Genomic DNA, 18,156 nt, shown 5'->3' with positions numbered 1-18,156 from the left:
GGTTAACTAGGAAATACTGCATATTTTTTATGGCAAAGTTCACTTTTTAAAATTCAGCTAATTTTCAAAGGAGGAAGGTAGGTGTTTTTTTTTTTTTTTGTAAAATATATTCCAATATCAATTCAGATTTTAGTGTCACTAGTTACTCTTTACCTTAGATAAAGGAGTCTTCCCATATCTCAACATCTCTCTGTGTTGGCCAGCTTAGATGATGATGAGATTTATGATAAATTAAAAGAAAGACTTTACTTTTGAATCGTAAAATTTCTTAAGGGAGCTTTCATCCTTGAAAGTGACCAAGAAAGAAAATTATATCATACTTTTGTGTTAATGCATCTTTTAGAAACAAGACTTTCTAAGTTGCTAGGGAACATGTATTTCAAAAGGCCATGGAACACTTAATAAAGAAAAAAAAAAACCACCAAACCATCTCACATTGCAAAGTTCAACTAAAAGTAAAACTGATTTTGTGAATATCTAAAGCAGTGGAGGAGACAGTGAATCTCTTTTCCTGCCTGCATTAGTATTGAAGTTATATGAATTTAGCCAATAAAGATAGTGAAGTTAGAATGATGATGAGGGTTATATTGTAACATTTTCTCTTAATCCCACCTTTCATTACTATGAGGTGGAATCATATTTATTCACCCAATTCATATATATTTTTGTACAGTGTGCCATCTATGCTTTATATTTTTAGCTCTTCTGTCTAAAGTTTCTTTTCAGAATCCTATACAATTATGAAGGTTATAATGGGAGTCCTGAGATAATTTCATTATATCATAAAGTCTAACGGAAATTGTGCATTTCTCACGGTAGAGCTCATTTTTCATTTCATTGAAGTGAATCTGGTGACTAATGAAATGGACATGCAAAGTAGTAATAAATAATGTTAATCACAACTTACAAAAATGCTTCGTAGCATTTTTAGTTTTTGGCAGAGTGAATCACTTGGGGAGTGTATCATAGAACTACCCGTAAAAGAAAAATAAAGGTAGTACATTTAAGGGAACTCGGGAAGAGCCTGGGTTTCAGCAAGAATTAAAGGCATTTAGAAGATAGTTTGGGCAGTGGGAGGGAACGTCCGGAGCTAAGGCAGCCCCAAAGGCTGAGTATTGTTTGCCTCTCAGCTGGGGGCTCTTCACAGCTAACTCACTGTGTTAGTTTTCTCTTGTTAGTGTGACAAATTACTATATATTTATAACACAGATTTATTATGTTACAATGCTATAGATCAGAAGTCCTTTCCTTGGCTCATGGCCCCTTTCCTCCCTCTTGAAAGCCAGCAACACAGGCTGATTTCTTCTCACGTTGCCATCTCTCTGGTTTTCTCTTGCATGGTTACATTTTCCTCTTCCATTTTTAGGACCTTTGTGATTACATTGTACTCACCAGGACAATACAGGATAATCTCTTTAAGTGCAGCTGATTAGCAAAACTTCTTCTGCAAACTTAATTCCCCTTTGCCATGTAACAACATAGTCACAGGTTCTAGAGATTAGGATGTGAGTATCTTTGGAAGGTCACTATTCTACCTACCACAGCCATCACTTATGTCACTCAATAGTATCTGAAGACTGTTTTCCTCCTTTCCTCTTTTCACTTTTGTTGCTGCTTCTGCCCTTGATCCATCCAACTTGTCATCCTATGGTGAGAGAATCTGATTGGTTCAGTATATTATCCTTGTTTATATGGATCCTTTGTACCTGACTCCTCACAGGCCATTAATTCAGAAATTAGCTGCTTCAAGGTCTGATGTGCCCTGATGCAATTAGGTAGGGGCCAAGGGCAAGGTCTTACATTAGAATATTGCTACCCATTTGTAAGGAAACTCCTGTTTCATCAGGGACTGTCCAAGGAGAAATGCCCTTCAGAAAGATGGCAGAGGTCTTGCTGGCTTGTCCAGGACAAGTTCCATTGGAGGAAAGTAAATGTAAAAGCACTGAGGGAAGGGGCTGTCAAAATTTTCATATTTAAAGTTTAATATGCAGAAATTTGACTTTGTTTCTCTTTAGGGAACTTAACTTACCATGGGCTGCCATTCTCTCTCCCAGGAGGGGAAAAAAATTAGTCTCAGCATTTCAAGGTTAGTCTCTTTCAGTTTAAAACAGCCTCTTGTGGCCAATTATGTATTCAGTAAATTCTAAGTTTCAACTCTCTTTCAGTATTCTCTGATTTTCTTAACTTTTCTCCTGGGCATCTGGGTGTAAGGGGAAACTTATGTGGTAAGATATCTGGTGTATTTGCTCTCTTCTGTTCTCTCGATATGGTTATTAATGTAATTGCTGCTAAGAGCTCGGCCAGTCTCTCCAGCCTGTGTAGGGTGCCTCAGCTCTGGATGATTGATTGTCACCATCGTCCTTCAGCTGGACCTCTGCTTCCCACTGTCCATCTCTGTCTCTGCATTAGGATCCCCCTGAACCTGCACTGAGACGGTCTCCTAGCAGACATACTGATCCTTAATTCTCAGCTACCTTTCTTGTTCATCCTAAAGGGCTTTCCTATTTCTTTACATCCTGCTGAAGCCAAGGAAGGTCCTGGGCCTACAGTGGCACTGCAGACTCCCTTTACCTAAACATGACACATTATCATGTGGCCTGCTGCTCTAGGCAGTGGTTTGCTCCTGAATGATGTGAAATGGGATTTAAACTCCCTCCACTCTGGTATTCCAAAGCCTGAAACCTACTGTTCTCACTAATACAATTGGTTAATTAAAGATATTTTTTAGATTTCTTAAAGTGAGTAAATGATGTATGTGAAACACCTCAGAGTAGCTGCCTGAATGTGATTGCTAATATAATCGTCTAGGTCATCCAAAACTTGGAAGCCTATCTAGCTTTTAGTAAACACCTCTGGGGTATTGGTATTATTTCATGGCATAATTCCATGGTGTAATACTAAGTATTAAGACTTCTGAAACATTTCTTTAGGTATGTTTACTAAGCGATTATATCAATGAGTGCTGTCACTTTTTAGATATTACATATGAAGTAATTTTTAAATGTATTATTCTGAAAAAACCATGGACTTATTTAGAGCAAAGAGACTTAGAAAGAAGTTTTCAGTGAAAAGGGTAGGGAAACCATAGTCTCTGTTTTCATCACAGCACAACTTGGCCTGTGAATTTAGTAGTGAAAGAACATTAAAGCCAGTTAACTAAGATTGTAGGAAAGAAGGAATGTGCAAGCAACAGGTATTCTTTTTGTCAAAACTAGTGTCAAGGGTGGCAGTGAGAAGGTTTGAACTACACAAAAAATTAAAGCATATTAATATACAGTCAGGAGGAAGAAGATCCTGTCTTGAATTCTCTTTATGTGCTGCGTTCTTTCTAGTAGAAGAAATGGAAGCCAGTGTCACATAGCGTGTGAGGAGTTGACATGTGATTTGAATTGAGCTCTATCTGGTGCCAGAAACTCATATTATTTCCACCATGCTCTTTTTCTTGCAGGAGAAACATAGGGTAAAATGGTAAAGCAGATAATTAATTTTTAAAAAAGGAAAAAAAGCTAGGAAGAGGAAAAGAAAAGATACTTTAGGCTCTTTAAAATATTCATATGTTAACATGTTAAATATTGGAGAAATGTGGTTTATTTTAGTGGTGGAAAGAATTATAAATATCTGTAAATTATGGAAATAGATCATCTTAAACATCCACGTGAAACCTTCTACTCTGAAAATTGTTTACTGAACATACACCAGGAGACTTTTTGAGAGCCTTCACAGTATCTCATGCAACAAAAAAGAATACTGCATTCTTTGAAACCAGAAGCAAGGTCCAGTTCTTTTGGTGGGGGCAGTTATATGGTTCTAATTCATTTTTATTACAAAGGAAACATTTCAAATGTGGTTTTATACATAAAAAAGTAAACGGTAGGATATTTACATTGGGGATCTAGGCTTAAGCTTCCTTTCCTTTATTTATTATAGTTTATTTGCAACCTAGACCTTATTTTTTATTTTCTACGCATTTAAAAATTACAGTATAAACAGAACTTGTGAGAATATTCTGTATCTATTTGATAAAAATACATATACTTGAACTAAAATTGTTTCTTCTGATTTATAATTCATTCAGTCTTTATAGCACCTGTAATGTGTCTGGCGTACATAGATAATGACTAATAAATGCCATTAACTGTAGTATATAATGTGAAGTAGAGATTGTGTGTCCTGAACTAATCTTTACCAACTCTCAATTCTATTTGAGTTCCTATACCACAGGAAGGAGGTTAGACTTCAGACAGAAATGGACAAGATATTAATGGTACAAAGCACAACTGCCTTTCACACCAATTAGCTATATCCGTTTTGCTGCAAAGAGCTAAATATCCTGGATCAGTTAAAGTGATGTTGAGGTTTATCTGTTTGTACTCCAAAATCTATTAATCTATTCAGGAGTACATGTTCCTGGATGGCATTTTAGGCTGAAATGAAAGAGGCAGCCTTGGGTTGGAGGGAGTACTTCATGGATAACCTGGGTCTTTAAAAATAGGACTCAATAATCTACTCATCAGTAGAAGAAAGCAGAGGCAATCCAGTAATATGCAGGAATCCTGAATGAAACTAAATATAGGAATTTTATATGGCTAAGTTATCGTGCCTTGAATAATTGGAATGAAAACCTACAAGGTCAAAATTCAAACAAATGTGAGAAAAGCCTCACGGTTTGAAAAGGATAATTTTAGCAGTAAGAGTTTGAAATCTTAAACTATTGATTAGTTTATTAATTTAATTATAGTTAATTGTTTTTAATTAAAAGATTGGTATGTTTTAATCACTTAAATAAAAATGTATAACTTCATGGAAAACCAAAATACTTAAAAAAATAAATATTAGCATATGTATTTGTGAACTTTTTTTTTTTTTTTTTTTTTTTTTGCGGTACGCGGGTCTCTCACTGTTGTAGCCTCTCCCATTGCGGAGCACAGGCTCCAGACGTGCAGGCTCAGCGGCCATGGCTCACGGGCCCAGCTGCTCCGCGGCATGTGGGATCTTCCCGGACCGGGGCACGAACCCGTGTCCCCTGCATCGGCAGGCGGACTCTCAACCACTGCGCCACCAGGGAAGCCCTTTGTGAACTTTTGAAGCCAGTGTTCACCAGCAGCATCCATGCTCAGCTGGGAACAGGCTGTAGAACCTGTTGGTAGTAACACAGAATGCTGGCGTTATGCCAGTAAAAAGCAGGGTTGAACCGGTTCCTACTTGTGCCTGGTTTCACTTCTCATGAGACGGTAGAAACCTGCCAGTCCCTGGCTTTCAAAGATGGTTTAGTCATGCATGTGCAGCCCATCTGTTGGATGCATAAGGGATTTCCTTCTCAGCTCGGCCCTCCAGTCACAAACACAGTCACTGTTTTTTTTTTTTTTTCCTCCCTCCTTTCTTTAATTCTTCCTCTCTTGCTAGGAGCGTACAAGCTCGGTAAACCAGGTGCATCTTATTGCCACTCTGGGGAATTCCTTCCATAAACACTGAAGTGAGCCAGAAACGTAGTTGTTTTCCTATTGTTGTCTAGCTTACTTTCAGTATAGTTTTATTTGCTGAATTAAAAAAAATTTCAATTTCATAATAAAAATGTTTATACTAGTACAGCTTTAACCAAACTTTAATGTAGAGCTCAGTGATCTTCCTCTTCTCTGTGAAATGAAGTTCCCTGGGTCACCAGGATGAACCTGAGCAGGGGAGGGGTTTCATTCTCCGTGTCTCTCTTTCTGGTCATAAAGCTTAGCAGCATAGTTTTTAGCCTCAGTGATTGCAGCGAGGGAAAAAGTGCAAGTCTCCCTCATCACAGTATCGTATTCCGCTTCCCCCAACCTTTGTTCACTGCACACATCCTCCAGGTTTGACCTCCTGTGCTTAATTCTTCTGTTTTCTAGAATGGCCTCCCTCTTTCTTTAAAATGCTGAAAGCAGTTAATACCAGGTTTTGAGGTTGGGGGTACAACTTCAGGTCACAAAATTGCATACACAAACCACTGTGGTACAAGATGTTTTACAACCTGTTAACATGACACACTATTTTGGTGAGGTTGTGGTCTTACAGCAAATTGATATTTATATATATATTTCGGACACACCTAAACTCAGAAAAGATCAAGATGAAGAAAGGAAAGGGGTTGCCTTTCAAATCAGTTGTTTATGGTTTTAAATATATTCTAATGAGCATTTAGGAGCCAAATAAGCAATTATTGTTCTTATTAATTTTATTTTCCCTTCATACAGATTTATGAGAAATACCAAGATTTGTATACCGTGGAACCAAATAACGCACGCCAGCTGGTGGAAATTGCAGCCAGGGATATTGAGAAACTTCTGAGCAACAGATCCAAAGCCCTGGTGGTGAGTTTAAATTGTATCTGCTCATTTTATTATTTTCCATTACTCATTTATTATTTATCTTTCATGTTTTATTTGGAGGTTTTCTTTAGTATGCTTTCTTTTCCTGGGAAACTGTGTTCAGTGATATGTTCATAAAAGATGAACTGTGAACACCAAATAATGAGTTAGCTTATATCTAATTATTAGTTTATTTTCTTATATTAGGTGATTTAAATACAGAGAAACCGTAATTTAATTGGTACATACATCTTTTTATACATATGTAAGTTATGATGCATAATAGTCATGTTTAAATAGATCATACAATGTAAAACCCATGAATATGGCCAGCATCCTTAAAGCTGCCTTTGTAGTACTTTCCTGTCTCATCACCCTGCCTCCCTGCCAGGGGTAGCCAATACGCTAGACATTTCATTACTCATTTCTTGGCTCTCTAAAAGTAGCTGTACCTCACGTAGATGTTTGGCTAAACATGTGTTAGCTTGCTTGTTTATCAGCTTTATTAAAATCACATTATGCTGTATGTAGTCATCAGCCACTTGCATTCTTCTGTCAACATTATGTTTGCGTGATTTATCTAGATGTTTGTGCTTAGCTTTAATTCATTTTTATTCATGGTAAAATACTATTTTCTGAGGATCTATCTTAATTTATTCATTTATTCTCTGCTGGTAAATTATTATTTGGATTGTTTCCAAATAGGTGCTACCATGAACAGGGTGGCTACATTTTCTTGGAACAAGTCTCCTGGTGCACATGTGCAAGAATTTCTGTAGGGTCAGTACGTGACAGTAGAATTACCTGACTGTAGGGTATTCACAAAATCACCTTTATACAAGTATGACAATGATTTTCCCAAATAGTTGCATCAATTTAGACCTCCACTAGCAGTATTTGAGTCCGCATTGGTCCATATTCTGGCCGATAAGTGGCAATATCAGACTTCTTAATTATAGGTAACCAAATGAGTACCAAATGGTACCTCTGCTTATTACTAATGAGGTGGACATCTTGTTTTATATTCACTGACCATTCTTGTTTCCTTATCAGTGACATATCTCTTCATACCTTTTGCACATTTTAATTGTTTAAATTGATTTGTAACTTATCTATTCTTGATGGTAATTTATTTAAGTTACATGTGATGCAAATATCTTTTTCCAGTTTGTGACTTGGCTTTTCATTGTCTTTATGGTATATTTTGATAAAGTAAGTTCTCAATTTTGATGCAAAGTCAACTTTAAAAAAATTATTAGTATTTTGGGGTGTGTTTTGTTTAAGAAAGGCTTCCCTACCCTGAGGTTATAAATATTTTTTAAGTATTCTAAAAGGTTCCATTTCTTTCAGATTTATTTAACCCACCTGTAGCTAATATTAGTACATAGTTTTTAAAAATAATTTTATAAATTTATTTATTTATTTTTGGCGGCTTTGGTTCTTCCTTGCTATGCGCGGCTTTCTCTAGTTACGGCAAGTGGGGGCTACTCTGTTGTGGTGCGTGGGCTTCTCATTGTGGTGGCTTCTCTTGTTGCAGAGCATGGGCTCTAGGGTGCGTGGGCTTCAGTAGTTGTGGCACATGGGCTCAGTAGTTGTGGCTCACAGGCTCTAGAGCGCAGGCTCAGTAGTTGTGGTGCATGGGTTTAGTTGCTCCAGGGCATGTGAGATCTTCCCGGACCAGGCCTCGAACCCATGTCCCCTGCATTGGCAGGCAGATTCTTAACCACTGAGCCACCAGGGAAGCCTTAGTATATAGTTATAAGTTGCAATACAAATTAAATTATTTTCTAATCAGTCTTCCTGGGGCCATTTATTAAATAGTTTACCTTCCCCCAGTGAAGCCCATTTATCAAGCTGGTAGACACACCTTCTCACCATGTTCCTCTTCAAAAGGATCTTGAGTGTTCTTGAACCTTCATACTGTACCTAAATTTTAGATTCAGCATGCTATTATGCAAAAAAATCTTTACTGGGATTTTGAATGGTATTGCGTTGACTCAAACCAAATTTGGAAGAATTGATATCATTATGATATTTTGTCTTTATATTGATAAACATGATATTCTTTCCACTTAGCTACTTTAATACCGTTTAATAAAGTTTAAAAATTTCTTCATAAAGTTCTTATGCATCTTTTGTTAGAGGTAATGCTGGAGCTGAAGTTTAGCTCCTCTTATTCTACAGATCTCAGCACTGTTACAGGTGTTTGTTCCAGGATAACTCTGAATTCCCTGTTTACTTATCACTTACAGCTCAGAGTTTTAGATTAATGTATTATATATATACCTTGGCACTCAGAAATTGTCCTTGTGTTTTTTTGGCCCTTATACATTTTTATGTTTCTTAAAGTATCCAGGATCTTGTTGAAATAGGAGGGGCCTTTGGAATATTTGGTATGCCATATTGCCAGAAGTTGAAACCCTTAATTTCTTTTTAATTGATGTATAGTTGATTTACAGTGTTGTGCTAATTTCTGCTGTACAGCAGAGTGGCTCAGTTATACACATATATACCCTTTTTTGAGTATTCTTTTCCATTACGGTTTATCCCAGCCAACTGGGTATAGTTCCCTGTGCTCTACAGTAGGACCTTGTTGTTTATCCATTCTAAATGTAATAGTTTGCCTCTACTAACTCCCTTCCCTCCTGCCCCTTGGCAACCATAGGTCTGTTGTCTATGTCTGTGAGTCTGTTTCTGTTTTGTAGATAGGTTCATTTATGCCATATTTTAGATTCCACATGTAAGTGATATCATATGGTATTTGTCTTTCTCTTTCTGACTTTACTTCACTTAGTATGATAATCTTTAGTTGCATCTTTGTCGCTGCATTTGGCATTATTTTGTTCCTTTTTATGGCTGAGTAGTATTCCATTGTATACGTGTACCACGTCTTCTTCATCTGTCAGTGGACTTTTAGGTTGTTTCCATGTCTTGGCTATTGTGAATAGTGCTGCTATGAACATAGGGGTGCCTGTATCTTTTTGAATTATAGTTTTGTCTGGGTATATGCCCAGGAGTGGGATTGCTGGATCATATGGTAACACTGTTTTGAGTTTTCTGATGAACCTCCATACTGTTTTCCATAGTGGCTACACCAACTTACACTCCCACCAACAGTGTAGGAGGGTTCCCTTTTCTCCACACCCTCTCCAGCATTTGTTACTTGCAGACTTTTTAATGGTGGCCATTTTGATTGGTATGAGGTGGTACCTCATTGTAGTTTTGATTTGCATTTCTCTAATAATTAGTGATACTGAGCATTTTTTCATGTGCCTGCTGGCTATCTGTACGTCTTCTTTGGAGAAAAGTCTATTAAGGTCTTCTGTGAAACAATTTTTAAGAAATGTATAAATGGTAAGGTAAACTTTCATGACTGGAAGATTCAAAGCATTATTATCTTCAATTATGGAGATGTGAATACCCTTTTAAAGCATCATTTATGGATGTAAATATGTTTTGATTAAAAGTTTATCTAATAGAAATTAGGTGCTTTCTACTTAAGTGATTAATATTCACTAATGAAAACTGAAAATGATTCCATTTATATTGATTTTTATCAGCTTAAATTTTTTCTCCAGATGTAGGAAGCAGGTAATCTGGACATCACAGTCCTTTGCAAAAGGTCATAGAATGAAGTAGGATGTATCTTGCCTTAATTGGATTAAAATGGGAGTCTAATGAGACTTTCCTTTTTATCATTTGGAATTGAAGGTCTAGACATCTGGTGCATTATTTGAGTCCTGTGCGATCAGTGACTATCTTAAGCACATGATGGCAGAATACACAATGACTAATTAAATGTAGAATTAGTTAGATTTTATGTGAGGGAGAAGGATTCATGTTTGTTTTCAAACTAGATTCTTTATTTAACTTTTTTGATTCTATGAAAATAAAATACATTATTTGGAAGAGGAATATTTTGAGTCTAATTGAAAAACAGGTGCTGCATTGTATTGTAAATGAATGCAAGATGGCATTATTAATTTACTTCTACTTTGTTGGAGGCTTATACTCAGACAGACTTCTGGATTAAAGGAGCTTTAATTTATCTGGGTGGGGTACCAATGTAATTACATAAATAAATATATTGGAAAATATCTTGAATATACAAATTTGAGGTAGATGATAAAATTTAATGCCAGTTAGATCTTACTGTTTACCAAGTAGCGTTATCTGATTATTTCTCACAATAATGCTGTGCTCTAGACACCATTATTAGTCTCATTTTTCAATGAGGAAGCTGGGTCTTTGAGGATTCCTTTAACTTGCCCAATGAAATGTATTTAACAAAGCAAGGTAGGCCAGTGTTTCTCAAACTTTAATGTGCATTTGGTTCACCCCTGGTTCTTGTTAGAATGCAGATTTCTATTCAGTAGATTTGGTCAGAGATACTGCATTTCTAATAAACTCCCAGGTGATGGTCCTGATACAAAGACTATATTTTGAGTAGTAAGAATGTAAGAGGATTCAAATTCAGGTATGTCCAACTTTAAGTTCTCATTCTTACCTATTACACAAATATATCCTTCGGTCTAAAGAAGTGTATAATCATAACTAAGAAGAAACAAAGGCTAAGTAGTATGCTGTAAACTACTGTTCATTCAGACTGATTAAGAATTAGATGTGGCAGCTGATAGAATATTCTGGAAGGCTATGAATTTGTCAGTGAATCCTATATCAATGAAGCACTTTCAAAAAATGATTCAATGAAATAAAATATACGGTATTGAAAAAAATTTCATTTTTATTTGAATGTGAAGACTTAAAACTGTTACTGTTCTTTAGCATCAAGGTTCTCAAACTAAGATACCTTTGAAAATATATTATAGATATAAAATCTATGAAAGAGAAGTAAATAGAACTGTCTTTTCTTACATATGTACTAAATAAATTACCTAACAGTTTATGTTTAATAATTCAGCTTTTTAAAAAAGAAGATGAACTAGAGATTTTTTTTTTAGTAGAATGATTACTCTTCAGTATCTGTAATAATTTTTTTTGTGCATGCATGTACACAGTTTTTATGTATTTGGACATTAAAATGTTAATTCTGTCTTTTATAGCCTGTTGATTAAAAACTAAAATACCACTTATTTCATTGCTTTATGCTTACCTTGTGTTAGTTATATGTTTAGACTACTTTGACCAATATTTTCTTTTTCAATTTCAGCATTTATTTTGACTTTTTATTCACATTCATTTTGTGCCATGGTCTTTGATCTGCTCCATCAAACCAGCCTTAGGAAGAGCTGAAAGAGAAATTGATTAAAAAAAAAAAAACACTTGCCTTTGCACTAAAACCATGCCTTTGCTAGCAGAACAGAGTTTGCACTCAAATAGTTGTTTATTTGGCTTTGTTTTGTTTTTGTGACTGTACAAAAACGTTATGATTCTGATGATTCATGTACATTAGGCTCTTCCAGAAATCTATGACGTAGGCACATTAAAAAAATGTATTTACTCTTGTTTTGTAACTTAGGAAAATTCAGAGGGGACCTGAAGACCATAGATAACCTGAGGTAGTGGTGGAATTCAATTTTAGGACTTCTGTTTCCAAATCTATTTTCTTTTTTTCCCTCTAAGCCAACACTGGTAATTTCAGCTCTTTATTTCAAAGCTAGATCTGTAAATGACTATTTTTCTGACACTTGCTTATTCTGTGTGTTAGAAACTGGCTCAGTATGATGATTATCCTGCTAATATTGTTGAATTATTTTTAAATGATCTCAAAGCAATGTTTGGAAGCAAAGAAGAAAAAATGATTTAACATTGTTGTTAACATTTATTGTAGCCTGAACTAGGCTGAAAAAGAGTTAATGAACAGTTTATAGGAGAAAGCTTTTCAATAAAACAGTGCAGCCTCCAGTGGTGCCTCCAGAACGATGGAGGTGAATGAAACCAATGGTCTCATTATTCACCAACCAGCCCAGCCAAGGGGACCTGCTGAATAAATGGAGGTCTCTAGACATTTTGCTCAAAGGAAACAGGATCAAGGTTATCATAAACAGCTTTTTCTAGTGATACTTTTTCAATTATGGTATATCCTGTCTCCCTCTGGTTGTCCTGGTAACTTTAATTAAAACTGCTCCCATCTATTATGAAGCTTTAAATATTGTAATGTACTCCATCTCTTAATTCAACCTTGATATTTAGTTTAGGATTAGTTAATGAAAAGGAGATGACAAATGTTTTTAAATAACTATTAAAGTAGGGTTTGTTTTCCTAAAACTAGATTATTGTTTAATCCAATTGTTTCCTCGTGTTACTTCAGCCCTTATTTCCAGTAGTTCTGTATCTTTTATGTGTGTCAAAAGTGCCTACAGAATTTGCTAAAAATGTAGACTCCTGGCCTTCACCTCTAGAAATCTGAAAATTAGGTCTAAAGAAGTGATGAAGAGATCCAGGAAAAAAAATGTGAAATTCTTCAGAGACGCAAAGAATTAAAACTGCCTTGTATTTGTGTATTAGTAGCCATTGGTTTGCTTTTGTGAGAACAGATTCAGTAGAAGCTGTGTTGGATTGAGTAAAGACTACAGCGTTAAAGAGTGATTAGGAAATGAGAAACTGGCAAGGAATGTGTCTACATTTTTATGAAGTTTGGTACGACAGTGAAAGAGAAGTACGGAATACTACTAAAGACTTCTTGTTTCTTTTTTGTTTATTTTTGAGAATGAAGGACATATAAGTATGCTTACAGACAGAAGGGAAGGAATCTGTGAAATTTGAAAATAAGAAAAATCTGAATGTTGAAGTTTGATTCTCAAAAAAACAGACACAGAGAAGATCAGAGTCATGCAGTTTATCTTTGAAAAGATAGTGGTATCTTTCACTTGAGACAAAAGGGATATTAAATATGAATAGAGACCATTGAGTTTGCAGATAGAGAAAGTTTGAGAGTTGCACTAGGTGACCAATTTTCTCTTGGTAAAGTACAAGTTGATATTTATGCAAAGAGTGAAGACGCCATGGGAGTGATTTGGAGAGCAAAGTAAGAAAAAGTGAAGAGTGTACTTTGGATAACTGAAATGACTGATAAATAAATCAAGAGCCTTCTTAACATTGAGAAAAAACAGAAGATATAAAATACCCTCCTGTTCTAGAAGTGAGGTTGAACAAGCTATCTGAAAATTGTGTGTGTGCGTGTGTATGTGTATCATTAGCCCAAAATCTCTCTGAGGATATAAACTTATCCATGTTGAAGAAATTCAATATTTGATTAACTGAGACTGTTTTTAGGTATAAAAATTGTATATACAAAGGTGAATGGAAAAGTTATGGGACCTGTAGTCTTGAAGTTGTGTTCAAATATGATTAATACCAGCCAAGTAAAGAGTGATTAAAACAGATTGCCGGTTTATTTTCTCTGAAAACAAGAAACCTGGCTGTAGGTAGCTCAGGAGATTTCCAGAAATCCCGTTCTGTTATTTCTATGTTTATCTCACTGGGTAACCCTTGGCTGCAAGGGGGGGATAAGAGATGGAGTTTGTAGCTGGGCCATCACCTCTCTGTACTGAATTGTAGTACTCTTAATTAAAATGTGGATCCAGCCAGCCGGTGTCTGTGTCAATATCTTTTCAAGGTTTAATGGGAGTTTTAAGGAAGGAAGTCTAGAGAAAATTCATTTTGAAGCAGCAGAGGAGAGAAAGGAAAATGTTGCTTACTTTGTTTTTTTATTTTTAAAGATTTTTTTTTTTGATGTGGACCATTTTTAAAGTCTTCATTGAATTTGTTACAATATTGCTTCTGTTTAATGTTTCGGTTTTGTGGCCATGAGGTATGTGGGATCTTAGCTCCCCAGCCAGGGATTGAACTGACACCCCCTGCATTGGAAGGCGAAGTCTTAACCACAGGATCATTAGGGAAGTCCCTCTTTGGCTTTTTATATAGAGTCCCATTCCTTCAATGTAATGATTGCATGCATATTCAAATCAGCTTTTTCTATCAAGGCTTGGCATGGTGTGAACAGTAGTAAAATGAAAGGACTGTTGAATCCATCTTGGATTAATACTTATCAGAGTAAATTTTATAAACATCAGGGATACTTAAGAATTAGTCAGCAGTGGTTGAAATAGTTGAAATCATGAACCATGATAAGTAGCGTCTGATAATGGTCAGGAATTACGAGTTCAGGAGCAAACATTTTTATGTGTATATAGTATACATTTATATGGAACAATGGAGAAGGAAGAAATTATGATAAATGATAGAAATTAAATCAAGAGTTCTAGGTGATAACAAGGTTGAGGTATGAATGAATGAGTGGGTTATTTAGATGGAGAAGAATGAAAGTCTTTGGATTGTTAATAGTAAGGAACAAAGGAATAGTTAGCATTTACTGAATGTCCCAGCAGTTTGCTAGGTTCTTTCTATATATTTCTAACACAATGTTTATTCTGCAGAATAGGTATGTGTTCTCATTTTACAGATGAAAAACTGAAAGCTCAAGAAATTTCCATAGTAAAGAATTCAAACCCATATATATATGTGGGGGTGTGGATGGATACAAACATGATGTATTTTTTCCATTTAACAAAATAAATACCATAATAAACGATATCATAGTTTTCACTCAGAACATATGATTTTTCTGAAGTAGATGACACATTTAAATGGGAGATGCCTATATTTTTTGATACCATTTGCTCATGTGTTAAGTGGAAATCTCCAGATACACCAGCACATTTCCTCTCTCAAGTTACGCACTTTAGTAGCATCTTTATGGGCTTTAAATCTAAAGTAATTATAAAATTTGGGGCCAAAGAGAAGGGATGGGGAGAACACTAAGTGCTGTGTTTAGGACCTCTTAAATTACCCTAAGAAGGAAACAGATCCATATACCTGTAACAGTGCTGCTACTGGGCTACCACACTCAGCACTTTAATTTTTGTAACATTCTGTTCTGATTAATATGTTATTTAAAGGTTAGCAGTGAAGTGTTTTTAAACAACACCTTCTGTTGTAAATCCCTCTGTGTTACACAGTACTTTCTCTCTCCCCCACTCCATGAAATAGTGTTTGCACTAAATGACTGAACAAAGACACTTTTGAAAAAAAAGGAGCTGCCAAATATACCTTGAAGATAGAAAATACAATTAATGGTAAAGTGCACCTCATTTTCTAATGGAAGGTGTTGAGACAGGGAAAGGTTCTGGGCAGCATTGATAATCTCTACTAAAAGAAATCTCTTTTGGAAATCAGATGCTCATAGACTTGAGTTGGCTTAATTCTTTAGGATCTGAAAGTAATATTGAAAGTATCCACAACAGCATTACTGTGTTGACAATTTGAGAAAGACAATGTATGCTCCGATAGCACAACATTTGCAAAATTTGCGGGAATGGGAGTGTTGGGTTGTTGATTGCATGGAGGAGAATGAGAGTTAGGTGAAGTGAATTGCAAAGCTCACATAGGCAGTAATGACTACATAGTCTGTGGTGCCTTGCACCAAATGAAAATGTGGGGCACTTCTTAAAAAGTTATTAAGAATTTCAAGGGTGGGAGGGAGGGAGACGCAAGAGGGAAGAGATATGGGAACATATGTATATGTATAACTGATTCACTTTGTTATAAAGCAGAAACTAACACACCATTGTAAAGCAATTACACCCCAATAAAGATGTTAAAAAAAAAAACAAACAACAACAAAAAAAAAGAATTTCAAGATGGCGGCAGCAGCAGAGCTTTAGACCAGTTGTGACATCCCTCTGGGTGAAGGGTCCTATGTGACTGCAGGGGCCCCACACCCATGAAGCTGGCCAGTGGTCACACCCAGGTGATTAGTGGCAGAACTGGAACTGGACTTGGGATTCTTAACCACGTGTGCAGTGCTGTTTGTACAGTGATAGTCATTGAACTCTACCTGGGGACTTGGGAATCTACGAAACCTGTGATGACTGTTAATCCCAAAATGAGGCCCCCCAAAAAAAAGTTCGTATTTCATTTCACTTCTGTTTTATAAAATTGCAGACTTGGCCCAGCGGAGCAATAGACATGCTCTGATCTGAATGTGTAGTGAATGATGCTTACATAAAAATAAATACAGAGAAACAGTGTTAATCCAAGGCCACCATCTTTGATTCACATAACGGAGTCTTTAGATAAACCCTTCATAGCATGCCGTATATTTGGAGACAGTCTAATCAAGTAGTGTTTGATAAAGGTAAACACTGTTTTAGCTGTTGAGAGAGTTCAACTTCAAATGGTGGTCTGATTCTTAAATGTTATTAACTTTATTTCTTTTAACCTTTTGATGTTTAGTTTTCCCCTTTCCTCACTAACTCCTTATTGTCCTCAGAAATATATAAACTCTCAACCTTCCTCTGAATTCATTTTCTAACTTTAATGGAGAACATGCAGGCAGAAGTCCTTTGTGAGATACCCAGTGCCATCCAGCTTTTTTTTTTTTTTTGGTATATACAGGAGTTCTTTTGGGTCTATTCTCCATAATTAAAAAAAAAGAAAATATTTTTAGACCTTATAAAATCAAGAACTACATTTGCAAAGATGAGCTGTCTGTGCTTTGCTTAAAATCCCCTGACACAGTTTACCAGGAGAATGATGGAATACCCTGTTAATTTAATTAAAGTATCATAGAATCATGAATCTTGAAGGAATTTGGGAATTCATTTTTCTGATCCTCTTTTCTCAGGCAGGTGAATGTCTAAACCACCAGGTTAAGGAGTTAGCTGTTCTTTTCTCAAATATTTTGGTGATGAAGCTTCCACAATTGTAATACTCCATTATTGTTGCTTAGCTTAGTATTCAAGAAATTATGTCTAACATCCATGTCCTTGTCTAGTTAAACTTATTTTATTTTCTGTTCCCTATATATGTTGAAATTTAATTGGCGTTATCCTTACAAGAATATCTTCATTGCATATGTGTGTTTTGGAGGGGGTGGAGTTGGGGGTGGTAGGAGCCATCAGCAACTCATCATAGCTGAGTGTTCTTGGCAGATACATAATGATGACTCTCAGTTGCTAAGCAATCATTATTGCCAGACATTGTGTTAAATGCTTTACACACATTCTCACATTTAATCTTCAGGACAGTTTTATGAGCTAGGTGTGTTGTAGGTTGTTTCTAAAAATCAGAGGTGTTACCCAGTAAGGTTGAGCCATCTCAGAGTATCAGGTAGAAGAGATTTTCAACCCAGGTATCCCTGACTCTTCTAAAGCCTATGCTTTCTGACAGTATGCTGTAGCTCTGTAACCTAATGAACACTAATTTCTTTAACTTTCCTACATAGAAATATTTTCTGTTCCTTTTTCATTTCTGTATTCTGGAAATTATCAAATATTTATTCTTCAACTTTCTTAAGACATAGAGGCTGGAATCAAAGGTGGTACTTTTATAAAGGAGTGCTCTGATAAAGCACAGTATAACTGCAAGTCAGCCATTTTTATTGGCGTGTGATCCAACTGCAGTGAGAACTGCTTTATTCTCTGTGGGTTGTATGTTAGATGATTCTGATATATTTTATACTTATGTTGCTAGATATACAAGTATATCCTTGTTGTAAATAGTTTAAACAATATAAAATGTATTATAAAATGAAAACAAAAAATTCCCTAAAAGTTCACCATCCAGAAAAAAACTACCTTTTATAGTATGGTGACTACCCTTTAGGTCTCGTGTGTGTGTGTGTGTGTGTGTGTGTGTGTGTGTGTGTGTGTGTGTGTGTGTGTTACTTATCAATATTTCAAGGAGATTTTTATGTCACTGGATATGAATATATAATTCTTTCTAATGGCTTTGTATATATGAATATATTGTTTATTTAACCAGTCTCCTATTGACAGATATTTAGTTTATTCTATATTTT

The 18,156-nt window shown here is 35.8% G+C and overlaps 1 protein-coding gene across 4 annotated transcripts in view; it reads left to right on the top strand.

Moving 5' to 3' along the window:
- CACNA2D1 (calcium voltage-gated channel auxiliary subunit alpha2delta 1) overlaps nucleotides 1-18,156 on the top strand; it is a 513,049-nt gene that overhangs the window by 106,269 nt on the left and 388,624 nt on the right. For all 4 annotated transcript variants that reach the window (XM_079931860.1, XM_079931859.1, XM_079931862.1 and 1 more), the window contains one exon: nucleotides 6,219-6,335. In XM_079931860.1, coding sequence (XP_079787986.1) covers nucleotides 6,219-6,335 — 117 coding nt within the window. The remainder of the gene's footprint in view (nucleotides 1-6,218; nucleotides 6,336-18,156) is intronic.

Source organism: Stenella coeruleoalba (assembly GCF_951394435.1).
Source record: "Stenella coeruleoalba genome assembly, chromosome: 9".
Classification (NCBI taxonomy): Eukaryota; Metazoa; Chordata; class Mammalia; order Artiodactyla; family Delphinidae; genus Stenella; species Stenella coeruleoalba.
Note: the sequence above shows the minus strand (reverse complement) of the source record. Positions and strands in the feature narration are given on the sequence as shown.